Raw genomic sequence first — 23,513 nt, forward strand, 5'->3', positions numbered from 1 at the left:
TCCAAATGAGTCAATATTAAATCAAATCACAATAACTGAATTGAATTGAAATAATAAAAAAGCGTAGCTTACCAGAAATTGAACCATGTAAACATTGTAACATGTTGTCGCTAAACCTAATAAAATTCAGTTTAGTTACTAAAATGTTTTGACAATCACAATACACTTATTGTGATGCAATAATTTTTTTTATTGAAAAAAAAATAAAAAACATAAATCTTGTTTATGTCAACATAATCTTGTCAACATAAACACCCCCCCCCCCCCCCCCCCCCCCCCCCCAAAACATAAATCTCACTCCAAGCAAAACTCAAAAGTTGGCAGCTATGCAACAATAATATTAGGCACAGTAGCTTCTTTTTTTCTTTTCTTTTTTCTTTTTTCTTTTTTAATCAAGAACTTTGTTGAACAATATGAAAAACCATAAATGTAGTTGCTGTGACTTAACGGTGTCTGACTAGTTGACACTTGGTGTGATGACATCATCGTTTCACAAAATGTACGGATTACACACGAAAACGCAAGGGCGGCGTTTTCAGATTTATCCACCTTGGGACCCGGTTTAAAAAAATAGCGGTTTCAGTCTCCGAAAACGCCGGATCCGTGTGGACGAAACGCCAATACGATAAAAAATGTATACGTATACAGCGAAACGCGTCTCCGTGTGGACAGGCCCAAAGAGTGGTAAACTAACAGGATAAAAGGTTTAAGATTTGGATGTTCTGGGTTCATTCTGACGCCGGTGAACCCAAGGTGCTTCATGTACCTTGTACAGCTGTGCTGTAATAAACTTCATTTTTGAGATCTTCGACGTCCACATCCTTTTTTCTTACAAGACTATATATATCTCATAATCTCAATGAAATGCCCTTTATATAAAGCCATCACATAACACCTAAACCCCTTGATAACACGGTGTCACACAGCAATGTGCTATGCCATACGTTGTGATGATATGGATCCGTATTGCAGATTGTGGAATAAATAAAAAACACATACACAAAGAACCACTCCATGTGCTATTAAAGTCAGCATCAAATGGAAGTTGTGATATTCTTTTTGTCCCCCATGTGATGTATATCTGAGTTAAATGGCTTCTCAAACAAGAAAAATTTTAGGGCAGGACTTGATTTTTTTAGCAATGGGAATTTAGTGGATTTTTGGATGGTTGTGGTTTGCTATTGGTGGATCTCATGTGAGTGACAGGTTGTCCCGCCCTCATGCCGACTCACACGTCACCAGAGAAAAGAAGAGTTGTTGCTGCAAGAGGGAAGGGAAATTATTTTGATTAAAGATTATGAGCTCACATGAATTAAAAAAAAAAATGATGGTGTGCACAGAAAAATAATTTATAAATAAATATTGCAATATTACATAAAAAAAAAAAAAAAAAAGTCAATTTTGATTTCATGGTGACATTAACCAGGCAAAAGTTCCTGTTAACTAATGTTCTGTACATATTCATTCATTATTCATTCAGAGCGCAAGAGTCACAGATCCTACTGATTCGGCATCAGTTGAGTCTCATTCTCCTCGCTCTTCTCTAATTTCGGTTCCTCCGCTCCAGGTTTGGACTTGTTTGGGTCACACACCATGAAGATGGTATTGTCCGGGTCGATTTTGGCATCGGATGTACGGCAGATGTTGGATCTCCCGCAGAGGCGGCTCAGCTGGTTGACTTCTCGTTTGAAGTTCTTGCTGAACACATAGTAGATGAGCGGGTTGTATATAGTGGACGTCTTGGCGAACAGACACGGTAGCATGCTGACCTCAGGAGGGATTGAATCACCAGGCCGGTAGACGGACCATAGGCTAATGATGCCATACGGCGCCCAGCAGCCGACAAACCCAATGCTGATCAACACAGCGATCTGTAAAAGCAAAGAATAACATGCTGAGATCTTTTTTGATGTTTGTTCCTGGCCAACATTGCATGGTGGGGCCAATATGGGCTTGAGATATGGGCCCTACATGGGTTTGTCCATGGGTTCCATGTTGGCTCAGCATGGGCCAATTCAGATAGGGCCAAAATAGAACCATTGCCAAACCCATTTAGGGCCCATACTGGGGATAATTCAGATAGGGCCAACATATAACTCATTGACAAACCCATTTAGGGCCCATACTGGGGCTAATTCAGACAGGGCCGACATGGAACCCATTGACAAACCCATTTAGGGCCCATACTGGGGCTAATTCAGACAGGGCCGACATGGAACCCATTGACAAACCCATTTAGGGCCCATACTGGGGCTAATTCAGATAGGGCCAAAATAGGAACCATTGGCAAACCCATTTAAGGCCCATACTGGGGCTATTTCAGATAGGGCCGACATGGAACGCATTGACGAACCCATTTAGGGCCCATACTGGGGCTATTTCAGATAGGGCCAAAATAGGAACCATTGGCAAACCCATTTAGGGCCCATACTGGGGCTATTTCAGATAGGCCCAACATAGAACTCATTGACAAACCCATTTAGGGCCCATACTGGGGCTATTTCAGATAGGGCCGACATGGAACGCATTGACGAACTCATTTAGGGCCCATATTGGGGCTAATTCAGATAGGGCCAAAATAGGAACCATTGGCAAACCCATTTAGGGCCCATACTGGGGCTATTTCAGATAGGGCCGACATGAAACGCATTGACGAACCCATTTAGGGCCAAAACTGGGGCTAATTCAGACAGGGCTGACATGGAACCCATTGACAAACCCATTTAGGGCCCATACTGGGGCTAATTCAGACAGGGCCGACATGGAACCATTTAACAAACCCATTTAGGTCCCATACTGGGGCTAATTCAGATAGGACTGACATGGAACCCATTAACGAACCCATTTAGGGCCAATACTGGGGCTATTTCAGATAGGGCCGACATGGAACCCATTAACGAACCCATTTAGGGCCCATACTGGGGCTAATTCAGATAGGGCCGACATAGCACCCATTGACCAACAGATCATTATAAATAACACGGCCTATTTAGTGTCTTGCAATGCTACAGTATAGTTTTTGGCACCTCTTTCTGAATACATTCAATGCTATGAAAATATGAATGCTGAATATGTCTGTAAACAACCTTCAGGTGATGTGAAGCTTCTGCGTACAGCAGCTTTGAAATGGTCTCATGTGGGAAGAACAATCACAGATAAGAGCGTGGGAAAAGAAAGCCAGTGATAATTGAATCATTTACGACATTTTGGAATAACTGTTGCTTTTGAAAGCTCAAGGGCATTAGGGATGAATAGAGCTCAGTTTTGAATGAGTATTATGAGTTCCAATTCATACTACAGGGAGACATATCCCTCAGCGTCATTACACTAGGAATAAAAATGTCCAGGTTGAGATTGCTGAAAGAATCAGAGTTTAAGTGAGGTGTGATGTAAGGATTGGTAACTAAAGGTTGAACCCAATGTATTATTTTTTCTTCCGCTTGTCAAGGCTTTCCTTTTCCATACACTGACAGCAGACAAGGGACACAGTCAAGCTCTTTAAAGTAGTCCTTACAACTGTTTCACCACTCTAACTCTTCTGAAGCCATACAACAGCATTGAGAGCGGAAACAAACTGAAATGATTTTTCACATTGTTCACATGAACTTTCATTAGTATGTGCACAACAGTCTTATTTTAGTATCATTGATATACTATTATAGTTTTTGTTAATACAAACCCCATTTCCTAGCCTGGTTAAAACCAGACCATTCTCAGTAGTAACTGAGTTATTGTCTGGCAAAGCTTCATTAATAACTCATTTCCAAAGGGGTGTCACCAACGGACGTTGCTCAAATGCCTCTGGGCGCAATTGGATAGACCTAAAACCAATCAGAGCGATCGTCATCGTGTAAAGCCATATGCTGCGTCCCAATTCGCCTAAGTTACACTATGCCATAAAAGTATGTTCTCTTTTTGTGAAGAAAAGGTATTTACTTTTGAATGTGTAGCAAAAAAGTAGGCAAGCTTTGGGACATAACGACTAACACGTATCTGTCGCGTGCATCCTGTCACGTAAACTGCCCTGTCAATCATCTTGTCACAGTTAAAATCCTCTATTAAATCTCATTTAATTTCCTACCGTTTCGGAGAGAAAAGTAGTAGCACGTTCATCTGCCAGTGGGTCTTTCATGGAGACTGTCCTCATGTTTTTGCAATTTGAATATAATAATGCATTTAAAAGTTGGTGCGCTTCACCAACGGACGTCGCTCAAATGCCTCAAATGCGCAATTGGATAGACCTAAAACCAATCAGAGCGATCGTCATCGTGTAAAGCCCGCCCCAACGTTTCTGATTGGCGATTTCGACGGATTAGAAATGGGCTTGAATGAGCTCTTTGCCAGACTACTTGCAGAGCAAATCTAAATTTGCCGGAAGTTGTCTGGGTTTTCCCAGGCTACCCATATCCAGAAAAGTTGGGACTTTTTGTAAAATGCAATAAATTCCACCATCAATGATTTGTTAATTCTCTTGAACCTTTTTTTTTAACTGACAAAAGTACAATGAAAAGTTTTCCAAAGTTTTCTGACCAACATAATTGTATTTTGTAAACATAAGTTTTGATTTTGATGGCTGCAACACACTACAAAAAAGTTGGGACAGAGGCAAAATAAAAGTGGTAGAAAGATTATAGAATATCCAAGTTAAACTCTTGAAAACAGTCCACAATTATCAGATGAATTGGTAATATGTGAGGCCCTTGCCTGCTAGTTAACCTCACTGTGAGGGTTTGTGATTGAGTGTAAAAGGAGCATCTCAGTCTTTCAAGCAAAGGTGGGTCATGGCTCGCCACTTTGTGCAAAATATCATGAGAGAATTGTCAAACAATTCAAAAATAACATTTCTCAATGCAAGATTGCAAAGAATTTATGTCTTTCAACATCTTTCATACATAATATAGTGAAAAGATTCAGGGAATCCAGAGAAATCTCAGTCTTTGTATAGGGCAAGGCAGGAGACCTCTGTTGAATGTGCGTCACCTTTGAGCCCTCAGGTGGCACTGCATGAGAAACCATCATGCTACTGTGTTAAATATAGCCACATGTGCTTGGGAGTACTTCGGAAAACCATTGTCACTTAACACAGTCTGACGCTGCATCAAGAAATGCAACTCAAATCTCTGTTACGCAAGGAAAAGGCTATACATCTGTTTGATGCAGAGATGCTGCTGAGTTCTCTGTGCCCGAGCTCATCTCAGATGGTCTAGAAGACTGTGGAAATGTGTGCTGTGGTCAGATGAGTCCATGTTTCAGCTTGTTTTTGGAAAAAACGGATATCCAGTTCTCAGTCCTAAAGATGAAAGGGACCATACAGACATTCATCAGCGACAGGTACAAAAGCAAACATCTGTGTTGGCATGGGCGTTCATCAGTGCAAGCGGCATGGCTGAGTTGCATATGTGTGAAGGTACCATTGACGTGTATGGATTGTGCAGAGACATGTACTGCCATCAAGATTAAATTTTTCCTGGGAAGCAAGACCATGTCAGGCCTCATCCTGCACATGCTACAACACAGTGGTTTCTAGACACTGCCTACCTGCGGTCCAGATCAGTCTCTTATTGAAAATGTATGGCCCATCATGAAAAGGAAAATCAGACAATGACTGCCACAAACTGTTAAAGCAGATGTCTAATATCTGGCGAGATTGAGTGTAAATTCCACTTGCAAAACTGCAACAATTAGTATCCTCAATTCCCAAATTATTCAAAAGTGAAAAGGAAATGTGATGTGACACAGTGGTAAACATGCCTCTGTCCCAACTCTTTTTGGAGTATGTTGCAGCCACTTAAATAACATGACTAAAGATAAAAGCTAGAAAGCCTCAGACGTTCTTGGGTTTCATTTCACGTTCAGATGAAAGCTTAATGTGCAGATCTTATGTTTCATGTTAGCAGTGTAGCTGGTACACACTGTAAATCAAACACACTCACCACCATGAGCCGCCGCTGCATCTTTATCATGTTGGGTATGTGGTTGCTGTCGTCCATAGACTTGTAGGTGACGTATAGTTTCAGAGCGATACCAGAGTAGCACGACATGATGATGATGGCTGGGAGGATGAGGTTCATGAGGAAGATGGTAATGACAAAAGACTGGCTTTGTTCCTTCATGTCCCTCCAGGCCAGAGTACAGGACAGGCCGAAGGACTCTGGGCCGTATTTTCCCCATCCAATCAGAGGGAAAAGAGCCCAGAGTAGCGCGTACAGCCATGTGGTTGCCACAAGTATCTTTGCGTTCCTTTTGCTGATTTTCTCTTCTATGGACAGAGACAGACATTTCTAGGTATGAAAAGGGGATTAAAATGAAAAAAGTATGTATCATTTAATTCTATGACCATTTTTCATGCCGTGCTCATGCATATATTTTTAATATGTTTCATATATGTAATCATTTATTTAATTTGGTCCACATTGAATTCATTAGATTTTTTAAAAGAACAAAAAAAATCCTGTTTTCTATTCAGTATGTTCCACTTATTTTATTGGTAGATACTTTAGATATCATTTGAACAATTCCTTTGCTTACAAGCCTCACCAAGAACACTAATATAAGTGGAATTGTTCAAGCCGACCTTTATAACTGCCTTCATTAATAAGCTGAGTTCACACTAAATGCCATAAAAATATGGGCAATTGTGTCTAGATGTGCCTGAACTTGGCTGAGAGAGGGGTTTGAAACCACTGCCATGTGTTTGTATGCTTCATTAAGACAGAGACAGAGCTGGAAACATACTGTGTATACTGTGTCTTTTCCTAGAAAACTGGGGAATGTGTGGTTTTCCAGATTCCAGATACACATCTATAAGCTTCTGCCAGTAAACTAACACAAACAAGAGTCTAGATCCTTTCATTTAGGGGGAGACCGGGGAGTGTTGTAACATGGGGTCAGTTGTAATAACTGAAGAGCTATGGTGATGTCATCAATATCATACACTCCCATCACCTTTTTGAGCTCACAGGAGAAGTGGCATGTCAAAAAAAGTAATTTTCAGGAATGAAAGTGAATTTTTTGCCTATCAGTCATTGTATTTTAGGCCCTGTTTACACCTGTTATTAAAGGGATAGTTCACTTTGAAATTAATTTTTGGTATGTTTTAGCTTACCTCAAGGGCATCCAAGATGTAGGTGTCTTTTTTTCCGCAGTAGTTTCAATTTTGATATTTTTAGGTCAAACCGTTCTTGTCTGTCAGTCATATAATGCAGGTCGATGGTCACCACCTCAAAGAGCATGCACAGAGTCCAAATTAAAACAATTCCCCATCGTCCAAATTAAACAATTCCCCATCGTAAGTACACATTGATGGCCTAAGACACGAAACGAGCGGTTTGTGTGAGAAAACGAACAGTATTTATATCGTTTTTACCTCTTATACACAGCCATGTCCAAGTGATCTGATCTGACGTGTACGCAGACTGGTGCATAGATATATACACAGATGTCGCCTTGTCTACGGCAGTTCATTGGAACGAATGTCTTTAAGGCGACATCTAGTGTATATATCTATGCACCAGTCTGCGTACACGTCAGATCAGATCACTTGGACGTGGCTGTGTATAAGTGGTAAAAACGATATAAATACTGTTCGTTTTCTCACACAAACCGCTCGTTTCGTGTCTTAGGCCATCAATGTGTACTTACGATGGGGAATTGTTTAATTTGGACGACGGGGAATTGTTTTAATTTGGACTCTGTGCATGCTCTTTGAGGTGGTGACCATCAACCTGCATTATATGACTGACAGACAAGAACGGTTTGACCTAAAAATATCAAAATTGAAACTACTGCGGAAAAAAAGACACCTACATCTTGGATGCCCTTGAGGTAAGCTAAAACATACCAAAAATTAATTTCAAAGTGAACTATCCCTTTAAGACCACGCTGAACGCTGTAAGTGTGTGTTAGAAATCAGGAGTGGTGAGAGAACATTGTGTTTAGTACGTTTTTAGTCTTCAAATCAAACTTGGGTCTCCAGCCAAAGTTTAAATCCCGTCTGGCTAGTGCGCTTCTCATAATGTTTACACATTTGATCAGTTGGCGGAGAGCAGACAGACTTTTGTGGCTGTTCGAACACATTCGACCACATGAGCATTTACACTACGAAAACAATCCGATCTAATGCGTTTTCGACCTGTTCGACCCCTGGAAGTGGTCGAAAGTTGACAAGCTCAAAATGTTTTAGATCACTTGTGATCCGATCGACTAAAACGCATCTTAATACCAGGTGTAAGGGCCTTAGGCTACGTTCACACTGTCAGTCCAAATCCGATTATTCGTGTATCCGAATGGAATCTGATCTAAAATTATTGACTGTCCACATTGTGTATCGCAACTGTTCAGATCCGGTTTGTGTGTCCATGCCGCTCCATCGTTTTCCGGAATATCTGCATTGGCCTCTATGGCAATGGCATTGCAATGGTAGGTATACGCCAACAACAACAACTGCACCATGGAGGGGTTTGCAACAGAGATGTTGTCTTATTTACAGCATGACAACGTGTAGCCGCCGTGCTGGACTACTGCATCTTAGGCAGTGTTCGGCACTTTGCAACAACACAACCTTGTTTCTACAGCCACTTTCAGCATGTTCCCTATTACGTCTCACGTTTACATTTTACTTGGCGTGAGAAAGTCATATAAACCACGCGAAATCTGATCAGGGCAGTCAGACTGAAATGGATTTCCAGAAATACAATTTGAATTTCAAACCACATATGAATGTAGCTCGAAACAGATTTGTAAAAATTGCATTTCGTGTGATTTTTTTTTTTGCCGTTAACACTTTCTAAATCTGATCGGATTTCAGTTAGATATGCACAAAAATCAGATTTGGACAGACAGTCTGAATGTTCCGGGACTGATCCCAGCTATGTTTCTAGGTCCCCATCCCGGGATTGATGTTAGGGTGCTTCTATGTAGTTGCTAGTGTGTTCTGGATGGTTGCTAGGGTGGTCTGAGATGTTACCATAGTGTAGGTAGTTGCTAGGATGTTCAGGGTGGTTGTTAGGGCATTGCTATGCAGTTGCTAGGGTGTTCTGGGTGGTTGCTAGGGGGTTGCCAGGGCATTGCTATATGGTTGCTAGGTTTGGTGGTTGCTTAACTCAACACCGCCTACTGAATGAGCTCTTCTGGTGTCTTATCTCTTTTAGCTCTTTTATCAGGATTTGTCTGGCTACAAGAACAAACCAGAGATCCATTTATTTCTCTATACGGCAGTTTTCCCATGCCAAGTTTCATTTCAATAATTCAGTGTTTGTCTCCCGGCCATGAGAGAGCCAAAAAACTCTATTAAGTTAGCTTTCTGAACTGTCATGTTGAGTTTGTGTGTAAATGACAACTATGTGCTGTAACAGAGCTCCCCAGCAGCTCTCAGCGTGAACACAACCCCTTACAGAGATGAAACCGGATCGCTCCGTCTGTCAAACAATTCCTGGATATCGAAACCTTGTTTTGCTATTGTAGTGGAAAAAATCAGAAATGATTTAGGCACAACCTATTTGGAGGATGTTGGATGTGAGATATTATTTTATATTGTACTCTTAGTGGTGATCTCATTTGCTTTCTTTGCTGGACTGTTGAAACTGTAGGAGGGAAGTACATTTGTCAACATTTAAATGACAAGTTATCGTCATTGAAATAAATATTCGTTATTGAAATATGTTTGAGACTTATCAAAATGTATATTTTTTTTTGTTTGTATTGGCCAACTAAATCTTCCTCCATCATGCTCTTTGCTCATTCGACAGCATTTGTGGCATAGGCCTAATGTTGATTAGGCTACAAAAAAAAAAAAAAAAAAAAACGATTTCAACTCATTTTCCATTAAAAATAAAAACAAAAATGCTGAGGCATTTACAATTAAAGTGAATGGAGCCAATTTCTGGAGGATTTAAAAGCGGAAATGTGAAGCTTATAACTTTATAAAATAACTTGACTTAGTTCTTCTGTGTATTATTTGAGCTGTAAAGTTGTTTAAATCCTTTTTACAGTCGTTTTAGGGTTTTAGAGTTTACAGTGTTGCGCTTTCATGGCAACAAAGTTGTAAAATTGTATAGAACTCTACACAGAAAAAGTATGCGATGATTGATTCATAATAAAATCACATATTATTTGTCTTGTGTCTATACTGTTGAAACAGTGATCGTTTTAACATTTACATTTTATTGTAAGCGCCGCACTGAAACTCAGATTTTACTTGGAAATTGTAATAATTATTATATCAAATGCTGTTGATTAACCTTAAATTGAACTAAACTTGGAATTTTCATTTAATACCTACAGATATTTATATAATCTTATGAGAACAGATTATAAACAAAATGTCAGCAGATAACACGCATCAACCACCTTCCATGACAATTTGGGATATGTATTGGGTCTTATGGAAACCTGCAATACATTCTAAGATTCTTTGATTTCTTTTACTGTGTCTATCTGCAATTTGCGTTAGCTAGGGTCAAACTGACTCCAAACAGAAATAAGTTACTAGAAAGGATATGGGTTACATTTCTGAAAAGTGCATGTGTGCATGTATAATATCTGTAAACTGAGTTTGATTAGCTCAGATTAATGTATTGGAAAAATGTGAATTACTTCCATTCTGAAACATACATCATTGTCATTCTGAACAGAACATCAAAATGGTAAGAAAAGGCAATTCATCTGTATCTCAGCCAGTAGCCTTGAGGTTGTATCACTCAATAGGAATCCATGCTGAATTCAGAATAGAAATAGGTCTAAGGATAGACCCCTGGGGAACTCACTGGGTGATTGGAGCGTTAAAGACACGATGAAGCGAACAATAGCCATAATTGTCAGGGTCATCATGCTAGCTGCTCCAAAGAAAAATCCCATCAGGCCGTAGTACACACAGGTGACGTCTCCACCTATCCAATGGTGATTCCAAGCTGAGGCTACAGCCAGCGGGTACATTGTGACGGCTGCTCCCAGATCTGTCACAGCAAGATTCACGCTAAGAAGCTCTGGGGGCTTCATGTGGTTTGACCGCTTGTACGCCATCACAAGAACCATCAAGTTCCCCACAATGGAAAGAATTGCTGCATATGAAAAGATAACAAGGAGAAATATACATAAAAAGAATTAGGTGTGTAGTGTACATATAGCAACATGTTATTCAACCGGTTTTACTAATTTGAAACAATGCCTTTTAATTGACTAAGAATCACATTTATAGTGCTTTGTTGGCAAAATTGGATATGGTAAAATATAAATTTTTCACTTAAAAAAAATATTTCTGCAAGGCTGCATTTATTTGATTAAAAATACAGTGAAAACTGTAATACTGGGAAATACTGTTATATCTTTTTTCAGGATACTTTGATGAATAAAGAAAGACAGCATATATTTTACCCCATAGTTTGAATAGTAGTGTGTGTGCATATTAATATTATTATTAACCATCCCATTTTGTTTAACACTAATTATATCTGTAATTCTTGATTCTGATTGGTCAATTGCTGAATTCTGTTCTCAAATATTTTTGTATACCATTGTCCGTGGCAAGCATTATCCAACGTACCTGTAGCGGCAGTTGTGTCTTAGAATCACTTCATTCTCTAAAGTGACATGTATTAAATCAATATTTTGTGTCCATTTATTTACTATTTATTTCAAAATGAATGACATATTGCGTCTGGGTTTTGATTTTGAGACAATGACTAGCTGACTGTGCATTTCCCTCTTTATTTCTTACAGGATTTTCCTCCATATACTTGCTGAATAACCCGATGCTGTATCTTCTATATATTAGTTCTATTTTGCATTAACATTTTTATTTATGCATTTGGCTTTTACCCAAAGTGACATGCATTGCCTTTAAGTTTCATTTGATCAGTTTGTCCATTTTCCATGTTCTCGGCACTGCTTGGCTGTCCTCTACAGTTTAAACCACACTCCTCTTATTGTATATTGTGTTTTGTTTCATGTTAGGGGCAAATCCCAGACGAATTCTTCTGCAGTCTTATGTAACCCCATCTTCAAACAGTCTCTTGTGTCTTTCTTTGTGTCTTCGACCTCTCTTTAATCTCAGCAACCAACAGTATGTAATCTTGACTCTTTGATAACCTTCCTGTTGTGCCCTTCAGCCATGTACAGTTTCACACCGAGATGTCGAGGTGCTTTATCGCCAAATTATACAGGTCTGTTCCATTCATAATCAAACTGGAGCTTTAGACTGCATTATAATAGTGTACAATAGCAGTGGGTCTTACATTTACTGTGTGCATTTGGCAGATACTTTATCCAAAGCAACTTTTATTGCATTCAAGGCATATATTGTAAACCGTGGGAATCAAACCCATGACCAACTCCACTCCACAACAACACTATTTAATTTGCTGAATGTTACATTTTACTAGCATTATCAGGTTTGATCTGTGCTGTGCTGGTGAAATCCTTCATCCAGTAGGTTGATCGCTGAGTATGTGGATTACATTAAATACGAGCCATCTGTAGTCATGCTGTAGTCATACTTTTAAAAGAATTACACGCAAGATTCTAGGATAAACGAATAGATCTCCCTGAAGCAGAAAAAAAACTGAATACCTACAACAGAGCCTTATGGGTAAAGTGTGTATAAGTCATAATCCATCAGCTTTACCCCTTATCCTCAGCTTGTCAATAGGTTCAATGCTGCCAAGGATTTACCAAACACCTGCAGTTTGCTGTGACATGTATTGAGGAGATTAAATGTCCCCAGTTGCAAAGACCTGAAAAATGATGTGGGGTATGAACTACTGCGTCAACATCCACAGGCGTTTCTCAAAGCAGCCGAATGAGAAACGAGTGAAAGCACCTGAATTTCTATTTATGATGTCTCAATATGTAATTTACAACCCAATTTTCTGAAGTGTGTGGACTTTGAGGCATGAGAAGACTCAAGACTTGAAATGTCATCTGCTTTGGTGACCTGGAGGTCAAATCTGCAAATCTTGTAACTGAGGAGAATTCAAATGAACCTTGAACTAAATTGAGCTGAATAATTGCCTATACTGTAGAGCTGATTTATAGCCGAACTGAATTAATTTCATAATTGATTAGCTTTGCAACAATGAAACTGTTACTAAACTAATTTGAATCAACATTAAATTAAATTGAGCTGATGGCAATTGTCTTCTGTAGAGCTGCTTTACCGCTGAAATTTCATAATTAAGTTATTTTCTCTCGCCTCTCGAAATTCATGACATTACTTTTGGATTTTCTATATAAATACTACATGAGTGAATAATGTCATAATAAGTCATAATGACTGAGTGATGCTGATGACGAAGGATGGGAGAGAAGGAGAGGATGGAGAGGATTTATCAGTTCAGAAATAGGGTGGACTGGGGATAGTTACACTTTTAATAGCAAATCAATTTCTGCGTAAAATCATACTTTAAAGCAACTGAACAACCCTTACTGCTCAGAAAAAAAGGAAAGTTCATTGAACACACAATATTGGGGAATGTTGTCACAATGGAACCTACAAGAAAATATAAAGAGTAAAACAACTATGAAATAGTAAAAATTTAAATTTAACATACAAAAATATCAATATATCCATTGTTTTGGACAAAATAAATATTTTAATTAATAAAAAATTGCATAAATTTAGATTTTTACTTAAATGTGGCCGCTTCAATTTGACATTTTTGAAAAAAACACCCTAATAAATCCACCTTTGTCATATTGGCTATAGCTGATTCTTGATTAAATGTATAGTATGATTTTTAATTGTTTGTTTACTTCTCTAGCCCCTAAAAAAAACATAATGATAATTTTCAGTGTTCTTTAGACACTCATATCATTCCTGAAATGTATATAATACCTCTTCCAAAGAGAGTAGGGGTGGAGAAATTACTGTAAGTGATTAATTATCAGCCTGCAAACTTAGCTCCTATTGTTATGAAAAGAGAAATCTCAAGAGAAAATTGTGGTATAACAGCTTTTAAAGTCAGAGGGTAAATTAGATACTTAATGGTTTGCGTATAAGCAAAATCGCAGTACAGTGGATGCAGTGGTAACACTAATACTGACGCATCTGGATTAGTCTTAAACTATAACTCTGGCTCTCTTTGTGGACTTTACCTCTGCATTTAATGCGATACAGCCAGAGCTTCTACTGAAAGTTAATCCTTACCTGATTGATTGGTACTACTCATTTTTGACAGGTAGAATACAGATAGTTAGAATCAATCAGAAAAATACAACTTGTTTCTTATTCAGGAGCGCCTTAGGCTGGGTGAGCACATCTTTCCTTTTTATACAGACAACTATAAAACTGATATCATAAATGATAGATGATAGATGATCATAGATGATACTGTGTTTTTGTCTTTATTAGGGATTGTAGATGTTTCTAGTATTCATAAGTGTTGTATGGATAGATTAGTGGAGTGGTGTGAAAGGAATTCACTTATAGACAGGAAATTATTTTTGGTGAATATCTATCAAACACAAGTGACTGTACATAACATACAGATTGAACAAGTGTCTTCTCATAAATACTTGGGTATGTGGATGCTGCTTAATCATGCAATGAAACATATGAGAAGGGTCGAACATAATCCAATCGAGCACATATCCAATGCACATATAGATTATGTTTGATGTAAGGTACAACAACGTAACTATTTTCTTAGGATACTACAGTCATTTGGAGCAAATATACAGATCTTGCAGATCTTGTTATACAATATGGAACATGTGCATGGTGTAAGCTGTCTCTCTCTTCAACTTAAAGCTCGATTGGCTAGACTATGTATTTGTTCAAAGATTGTGAGCCAAATGCTTGAGTCAAGTTTTCATATTTTCATATTTCATATTCATATACAAAAAAAATGGCAGGTAAAATGATGTCTAACCCTTCTCATATTTTATATGAGGAATAGCTTTTGCCATCAAACAGAAGATTTAGCATATGCTGGAATGAACAGATTACGGAAATCTTTTGATCACCAGTCTGTTAACTTAATAAAGTTGGGGATCTAAGTAGGCCTCTGGGTTCTGAAAACATAGAAATGACTAAATTGATGCATTGCAGCCACAGTTATGTATTGTTTTGTGTTGTTTAGTCTATTGTGATGTATTAATTGATGTGGTATTGATGTGAGACAGTAAATGCTGTGGGATGCAAGACAATTTTTGGAAGAAATTCCAACAATAAAGTGAAATTGGAAAAAAAAAAAAATTAAAGGGAAAATTTCACAAAAATGAAGCTAATTTCACAATAAATAAAGCCATTAGGCTACTAAAGAAAAAAGCAATTGTGTAGTGGGGCTAGTGTTGTTGTTTAAAAGCCTTGTAGTTGCTGCTGAGATAGGCTATATTTAGACCCCCTGAGAACTTCTCGCATGTGACAACTAACCCCGGTTTCTCCTAAATGAAATAGGCTACCAAAGCATCGATTGATAATCTTCTCTACAAACTCGTTTTCAGAATAACGCATCTCCTTTGAGTCAATTATGTAACAAGTGAATTTCAGTAATCCGTCTGGAAACAAACAGACTCATTATTACGCACCAGAATCGGTTACCAAAAAAAGTTGGAGATCCAGAAACTCAATCTTACCAATGAGCAGCAGGAACGCCCCAATTCCATAATCCACAGCGGGTGATAGTTTAGAGGAATAAATATCCATGAGGACAAGTGAGGTGTGCTCTTCAGCGGGAAGAGATGATGTTAATTAATTCCCAGAAATGAACGTGCTCGACATGGATCAGTGCAATTGGGAAAAAAGTTACAGAAAATATACGCGCCGCGTAATGATCCACACTGCTGTCATGTATTAGAAACATCTGTTGTCCAAGAGAGATAAAGAACGCGATTAAATGAAGCTTCGACCACACCAACAGACCGAGAGAATGAAACGATGCCGTTGTCTTTGCTCAATAAGGAGTAAAACAGAAGAACACACCATGAGCAGTTAGTGGTGCGCGTTGGACACACTCACTCCAGCGCGACTGTACTGCAGCGTCTGATATAACATCTCTACAAGAGTCCGCTTCTGTCAAGTCCTCAGCAGACAACAGGAGGGGCTTCATAATCACTGGACCACTCTTGCGATAGATAGATAAATAGATATAGATCTTCTCCATCAAAATTAACAACAGCTTCCTTTGCAAGGAACAAACTTGTTTAGGGAACAGAGATACAGTAGATAGATATTTCTGAAATAAATAAACAGTCAGACAAATACACTCAAATACAATTTACTGCTTTTATACAGTAATGAGAATGCACTTTGAATGAGAGATGACCTTGATTCTACAAAACAGATTTCCCTTATTATATATTCGTGTATATACTAAAGCAAATTGCAATCATACAATTATCACAAAACACACTTGATTACAGAAACACAGTAAACACTGTATGAAAGAAACAACAAGTGGATTCTTCTTACACATATAGGAAATCAAATCAAATCAAATCAAATCAACAAGCATAAGTTGCCTTTTTTTTAAAGAGTTGGATTCCCAACCTTAATTAAATTTAACGAAACAAACTGGGACTTCATCCCCAAGTAAAATATGAATCATTTACTATACTGCATTATCAAAACTGGAGCCATTTTGAAGTGCACTAAGACAATTATGTTCTGCTCTCTTTGATGTCTCTGAATGAAAATGAAAACTTAAATCCATCAAGAACAGTCAAACTGTGAGACTGAGCACATAAGCAGATAAGGTTTGTGTGCAGAGCAGAAATTTGTCAAATTATGCAATTAAAGCACGATTCTCTGAGGAATTTGTATGGGCACAACTAAAGCCATATGTTCATCTGCAATCTCATTTCGATTTCTTCAGCTGTTTGTTTTTCAGCAGAAAACTTTGAGTGTACTGTGGTTAATGTAGGATCTGTGCTGTGTCCCAATTGTGCTTATTTGCATGGAAAATATGTACCGGTACTTTTTGGAGCGTGTTCATGCAAACATAAAAAATCCACCAGAATAACATCCTTACACTTTTGACTCATTGTTTTTAACATCCTTTGATTTAGGACACACTAATTCTGTTCTAACATACTATTTAGGATGTTTATAATGGCAAAAATCAGGACTGATTCATTTCCCATGGAAAGCATGAACTGATAAAATGTACATTCAATGCACTGCAAGTTGCTTTAGATAAAAACATCTGCACAAATGTAATGGATGCTAACAAATAGCTTTCTCCTGGTATTATAGACCTCCTTGGTAAAGACAAGAAGATGTAGGAAAGACAAAGCATGAATGCTAGTGGGTTGGGCATGGCATCTTTGATAGTTGCATTTCCATGGACCACTTTTTTGTTGTCCTTTCTCATCTGCTCTTTTCACACTCGCTCCTGCAACACTTGTCTTATGTTGCTCTCTAGTTAATGTTATACCATGACACCTTCCCAGCACAAGAAAAGATCTCTGAACTTTGGCCAACTTCTGGCAAGGTTTTCTCAGTTATGAACTGATAACATAATTCTAGTAATATTAATAATGGTAGTTCAAATTTGTACTCTTTTATAATGTTCTCAAAACGTTAGCCGTGTTTTTAAGTGTTACTATTTCAGAATGTTCAGAGAACATTCAAAAGCCTTAACCATAATGTAAGGGTTAATTAAAAATGATAAAAAGTTGAAAAGAACAGCATTTATTCAAAATAGAAATCTTTTCTAAAGACATAAATCTTTACTATCACTTTTAATCGATTTAACACATCCTTGGATAAAAGTGTTAATTTCTTTTGAAAAAAAGAGAAGCAAAAAAGACTGACCACCAAACTTTTGAATGGAAGTGTATACAAAAGATTTCTATTTTAAATAAATGTTGTTCTTTTTTCTTTTTTTCTTTTTTATTCATCAAAGAATCTCAGAAATTATTACAGGTTAAAAAACTGCTTTTTCCGAAATTGATAAAATCAAGATAAAGGATAATGTGACACTAGAGACTGGAGTACTGATGGAAAATCAGCTTTTCTATCACAGAAATATATTTTTTTTTAAGTATATTAAAAGAGAAAAACATTATTTAAAATTTTAATAATATTTCGCAATATTACTGTTTTTTCTGTATTTTGATCAAATAAATGCAGGCTTCAAAAACATAAAAAATGGTAATGTTTCCAAACCGTATATAGACATATTTTAATGTATAGTTTTGTTTTGGGTTCATGTTTCATGTTACAGTCATGATGTATCCTGTCTTGTAATGTGATTCCCTTGCCATCATGTGATTCTGCCTTGTGCTTACCTAAAGGCTTGTTCGACTTGAACCAGCGCTGCACAGACCGATCGGTGAATGACATCAAAGTACCGCGAGTAACTGTAACTGTGGACTCCATTACACATACACTATATTGCCAAAAGTTTTGGGACATCTGCCTTTGCATGCACATGAACGTTAATCTCCGCTCTAATTCATCCCAAAGGTGTTCTATCGGGTTGAGGTCAGGACTCTGTGCAGACCAGTCAAGTTCCTCCCCACCAAACTTGCTCATCCATGTCTTTATGGACTTTGCTTTGTGTACTGGTTCGCAGTCATGTTGGAACAGGAAGTGGCCATCCCCAAACTGTTCCCACAAAGTTGGGTGCATGATATTGTCCAAAATGTCTTGGTATGCTGAAGCATTAAGAATTCCTTTCACTGGAACTAAGGGGCCAAGCCAGAGTACAGAGTGCACCAGAGTCCAGTGGCGGCGTGCTTTACACCACTGCATCCCACGTTTTGCATTGCACTTGGTGATGTAAGGTTTGGATGCAGCTGCCCGGCCATGGAAAACCATTCCATGAAGCACTCTACGCACTGTTCTTGAGCTAATCTGAAGGCCACACGAAGTTTGGAGGTCTGTATTGATTCTGCAAGTCACTCTGTGACTTTACGTGGCCTACCACTTAGTGGCTGAGTTTCTGTTGTTCCCAATTGCTTCCACTTTGTTATAACACCACTAACAGTCGACTGTGGAATATTTAGTAGTGCGGGAATTTCACAAATGGACTTCTTGCACAGGTGGCAACCTATCACGTTACTATGCTTGAACTCACTGAGCTCCTGAGAGCGACCCATTCTTTCACAAATGTTTGTAGAAGCAGTGTGCACGCCTAGATGCTTGATTTTATACAACTGTGGCCATGGAAGTGATTGGAACACCTGAATTCAGTGATTTGGGGTTTCCCAATACTTTTGGCAATGTTGTGTATAAAGACACTGCAATTGCATAACCGGCAGCACATGTTCACTGAACACTCATAAACTCTATTTGCCACTATCTGTGATTATTCTCATTGAAGTGCTCTCAGCCTTATTCACTGTTGCACAATGCACAATGCTTCCCTGTACGTGGCATTTTTCTGATGGCACGAGAGTTCAGCCTTGGGGTTCCAGTGACCTTGACTGATGCGGACAGCAGAACTCAACCATCAGATTCCATGCCTCACTGACCATCTTTACGTGGAAATCAGCCTGTTCAGGTTGGTTTGGCTGTGAACGTGTCAAGCTGCAAAGAATTGAGTCTCCGATATCTGATTGGCTTTTTCTCATATCTCTTCCTGTTCAAGGTGTTGTAAGATTTATTGAAAAGATCAGCATGTTTAAAAATGTCTGTGTCATATATGCAGTCACTACCACCTCAAAGGACACTTAAAATGCTTCTTTGCCTGTAATGTTGTTGTTTTGCCTTTCTAATAACATATTTGCATTGCTTATTTAGAGTTGTCAATACCTTTGAATTATTCATAACTCTTATCTCTGAATTCATTTGTAATAGTTGAAACAATTCTAATTAGGATTTCACATCTTTCATCTGGTGTTAAGGAAGACCTAAAACACTAAACTAATTATGAGTCTTAAGAAAACATGAAAATTATTGAAAATAGGTTTGAACATGCTGTGCCATTAAATTTTTTTTTTAAAAATCAGGGAGCAATCCCAGCTAACATGGAATTTTCTCAGAATGTTCTGGCTAAGTTTTCTCAAAACAAACATGATTCCAGAAACATAAATATAATGTTTGTTCAAAGTTATCTGGTCTTTAATAATGTTCTTAAAATGTTAGCACAAAAGCATTATTTATAACGTTCATGGATTTTTTTTCCCCTCAGCAATGTTTAATTTGGACGTTCATCTAACATATTAAAATGTTATTGTTTATCTGTTTTTTATTTATTCTGTTTTTTCAAAGTGTTATTTGTTTGTCTGTTTTTACCGCATTCCACCAATGAAAATAGTTCCAAAAAGAGCAGAACCATATCCGATCAGCACAGTGGTGTTTCGTCCTGAATGATTCAGCATATTTGAATGAATCTGGTGGGTCAATGATTCAACGCCCCATTCATAAAGACAGCCACTTGCTTCCTTCCTGAATGAATCCGCTGTTTTGAACGAATTGTTTGACTGACTGAATGGATCAATGACTCACTCATTAAGACAGTGACTATAGTGTCTAAATATTCTAATTGTATTTATTGAATACATTTAAGAATTTACATGAATAGGGTGCTTACATTTAAAAGGGTTTGGTTAGAAAAGTTGCTAATAAAGGTATGAAATGGCTCTAGAAATCAACTTTAGAGGGGAAAATATCACCCCTTAATGGAAAAGTTAATTTCTCTGCTTATAGGTTTGGCATTATTTTTTATTATCCAGGCTTCACTGAATCCTGCAGTGCCCTCCTTTTGGTGTTATAGAAATGGCCAGACTACATAACTACTCACATTTAATTTAATATGTTAGTTTGGTTGCAATTGTGGTTTGAGTAAACAGATCGTGTGTTTACAAGAGAAGACTGGACCCTATTCAATCCTGTATAACTATCTCTGTTTGTAAGCCCATTTATTCCATCTGAATTAATGCTTCATCGTAATGATGTCCATCCCATTCATCATAGTTTCCAAACTTCTGAAAGTACTTGTCACTTTAGACTGAGAGTACATAATGGCCACATTAATTCTGATGTAGCTTTCTTGAGAAATTTGAAACCCTGAATCTGTCACCCCTCTTTCTATGAATGTGATTTACAGCTCTGAAAGTTTCACAAGGCTCAAATTAATGTTATTATTAACATTATTGCCGCTGCAAATTGTCAATGCTTTATTTATCGCTGCTTGCATACATGTGATGTAACTGATGAACTCAAGGTAAATGTATAGGTGAAAAGAAATACTTATACCAGTTTTAATATTCAGAGACTGTATTGTTTATTTGAGCTGTCCAACGTGTCCACTTCTGGCTCAAACAATGGCAGACGTATATAGGTTGCGGTTTTTATTATTTATTATTTCTGCAATTCTGTTTGGTGATGCTATAGTGTCACAGAAATGACACACTTCACCTTTAACTTTTAAGTCTCTGATAGATCCAACTTGTCATCAATGCTGGGTTCTGAAGGAGGAATGTCTTTCTATTGTCTTTGAACCAGAAGATGCAGCTCTCTTCTGAATACTGAATATAATGCTCACTTGGTGAGTCATGCATCTGTTTAAAATACATGGAACACTTTTAGGAGCACACCAGCATATTGATTACCAGTATTGGAGGAGGTAACGCATAAGTAATGTGTGTCACGATCACCAGCTGGAGTGCCCATTGTTATGAACTGCATTTCCCAGAATCCTAAATATATATTGATTAAAAAACATAAATTTGTGATGATGGTGTTTTGGCAAGGAGGAATGCAATCAAACCATGCAATCAAAGACACTGCACACAGCATAATTATATGTTCAGACATATTGGGCCCTATCTTGCACCCAGCGCAATTGACTTTGTACAGCAATGCATGTATCATTCCTATTTTGCACCTGCGCACAGCGGACTTTTCCCTTCACAGACGCACATCGGTTAACTAAGAAATACACTTGCGCTCCCGGAGGCGGTTCAGCGCAAAGAGGAGGCGTGTTCCGGCGCAAACGTTCCCTCATGCTATTTTGCACGTTTAGAAAACAATTCCGCCACTAACCGAAAAAATCTAGTTTAAAGTCAGTGGCGCGTTGCGCATGTTATTCATATGCTATTTTAAGGGTGCATGCTTGGCCATAATCAATGTAGCGTGTGCACAACGCGCATACACTTTGATTCTCTCACACAGAAGCAGCAGTTTTCATTTTTGCAAATCATACATTATTACGATAGATAGATAGATAGATAGATAGATAGATAGATAGATAGATAGATAGATAGATAGTTTATTATAAAAGCATACATCTAGCTTACACATTTACCCAAATTATCATACGCCTGTTTAACCGAAGTTAATTTGGGTGTGTTTCTCCATCCCCAATGTCACTTCTCTGTGTTTTACGGCCCTGACGAGAACGTCGGTCTCCTCGGCTGTGAACCGCTGCTGGCGCGCGTCTGGCAAATCCGCCGTTAAAATAGGAATCCACTATAGAATAAGCGCGTCTGCTCTTAAAGGGAATGTAAGATGGCGCTCTGATTGGTTTATTTCACGTTACGCCCAAACCACACCTATGAATAATGAAGCTACTTCAGACCAACCCATTTTAGATTTGCGTCGGGTGCAAGAGTCATTTATCCCGCCGGGAAAATAGCAACAGCGCCCAAGACCCTCCCACAAAGTTACTTGCGTTTCGTGCTTGATACTTGCGTTTCAGATCGTTCAAATAGGGCCCATAATGAACATTATCCTACATGTCCACTTGTATCCATTTGCACTTCTCTAATATTAGTAAAATAATGATGGGAATGGAAAGCTGCTGGGACATGTGTCCTATGTGTCCTGGTCAGCCCTCTTCACTTTGATCTGCTTCCTGATTCAGTAAGACACTGCCGACAAATCAGAAATCCCACAGAGAGTTGATCCGCAGTGAAGCTATAGTGTCATGAAAAGCCATGGGCAAGATTTTTTTTTTTTCATCATTAACATTAACTCTCAATGTATATATTATATTAAATCTTATAAATAATATTTGTGATTTTAAGATTGTAAGTCTTGGACATGGCTAAAACAATCAAATATGTACATAAAACGCATTTGCAAAGTACCACAAATGCAAGATGAAATGTTTTAGCTAAGAAAAGCTAAGAAATGTGACCAGCTGAAGAAAGCACCCAATGCAGCTTTTAAAGGAGCTGACACACATCAGACGACTCTGATTGGAAACACGATTCCTGTAAATAGTGTTCAAATAATTCTATCTAACAGTAAGATACCATCTGTGCCTTATAGCTTGACATGGTGAGCGTGACTTTTTTTTTAATCAAGTCTCAATGGAGTTTTTGTGTTGAAGGAGTCATGCAAACAGCCTTCAACAGGATCCTTCTTTCAATCTTTATGTCACCCGATGATCAGCCCCTTTCACTGGTAATTGCAGTTTTGAATGCATTAATGTGGCACTAATATATAAAAATTCACATAGATTAGTGAAGAACAAAGAACACAGGAGGGAAATACAAGGAAACAGAGAGTGTGAAAAATGGTTTTAATGAAAAACAGGTTAAATGGAAAACTGAAAGGAACATTCTGAGACATAAAATCATTGAAACAAAGTTTTGCAAAAAATAAATCTTCATAATGATTGAGA

At 38.1% G+C, this 23,513-nt stretch overlaps 1 protein-coding gene across 1 annotated transcript; it reads right to left on the bottom strand.

Annotated features, from left to right (window-relative positions):
* Positions 1–331: 331 nt before the first annotated feature.
* opn8b (opsin 8, group member b) lies at positions 332–15,967 on the bottom strand. The gene is made up of 4 exons (XM_082148634.1): positions 15,571–15,967; positions 10,764–11,057; positions 5,934–6,259; positions 332–1,871 (listed from the first exon to the last, which is right to left on the bottom strand). Exons 1-4 carry the CDS (start codon positions 15,638–15,640, stop codon positions 1,500–1,502), a joined length of 1,062 nt encoding a protein of 353 aa, XP_082004760.1. The 5' UTR covers positions 15,641–15,967; the 3' UTR covers positions 332–1,499.
* Positions 15,968–23,513: the final 7,546 nt, after the last annotated feature.

Source organism: Leuciscus leuciscus (assembly GCF_965113295.1).
Source record: "Leuciscus leuciscus genome assembly, chromosome: 19".
Taxonomy (NCBI): Eukaryota; Metazoa; Chordata; class Actinopteri; order Cypriniformes; family Leuciscidae; genus Leuciscus; species Leuciscus leuciscus.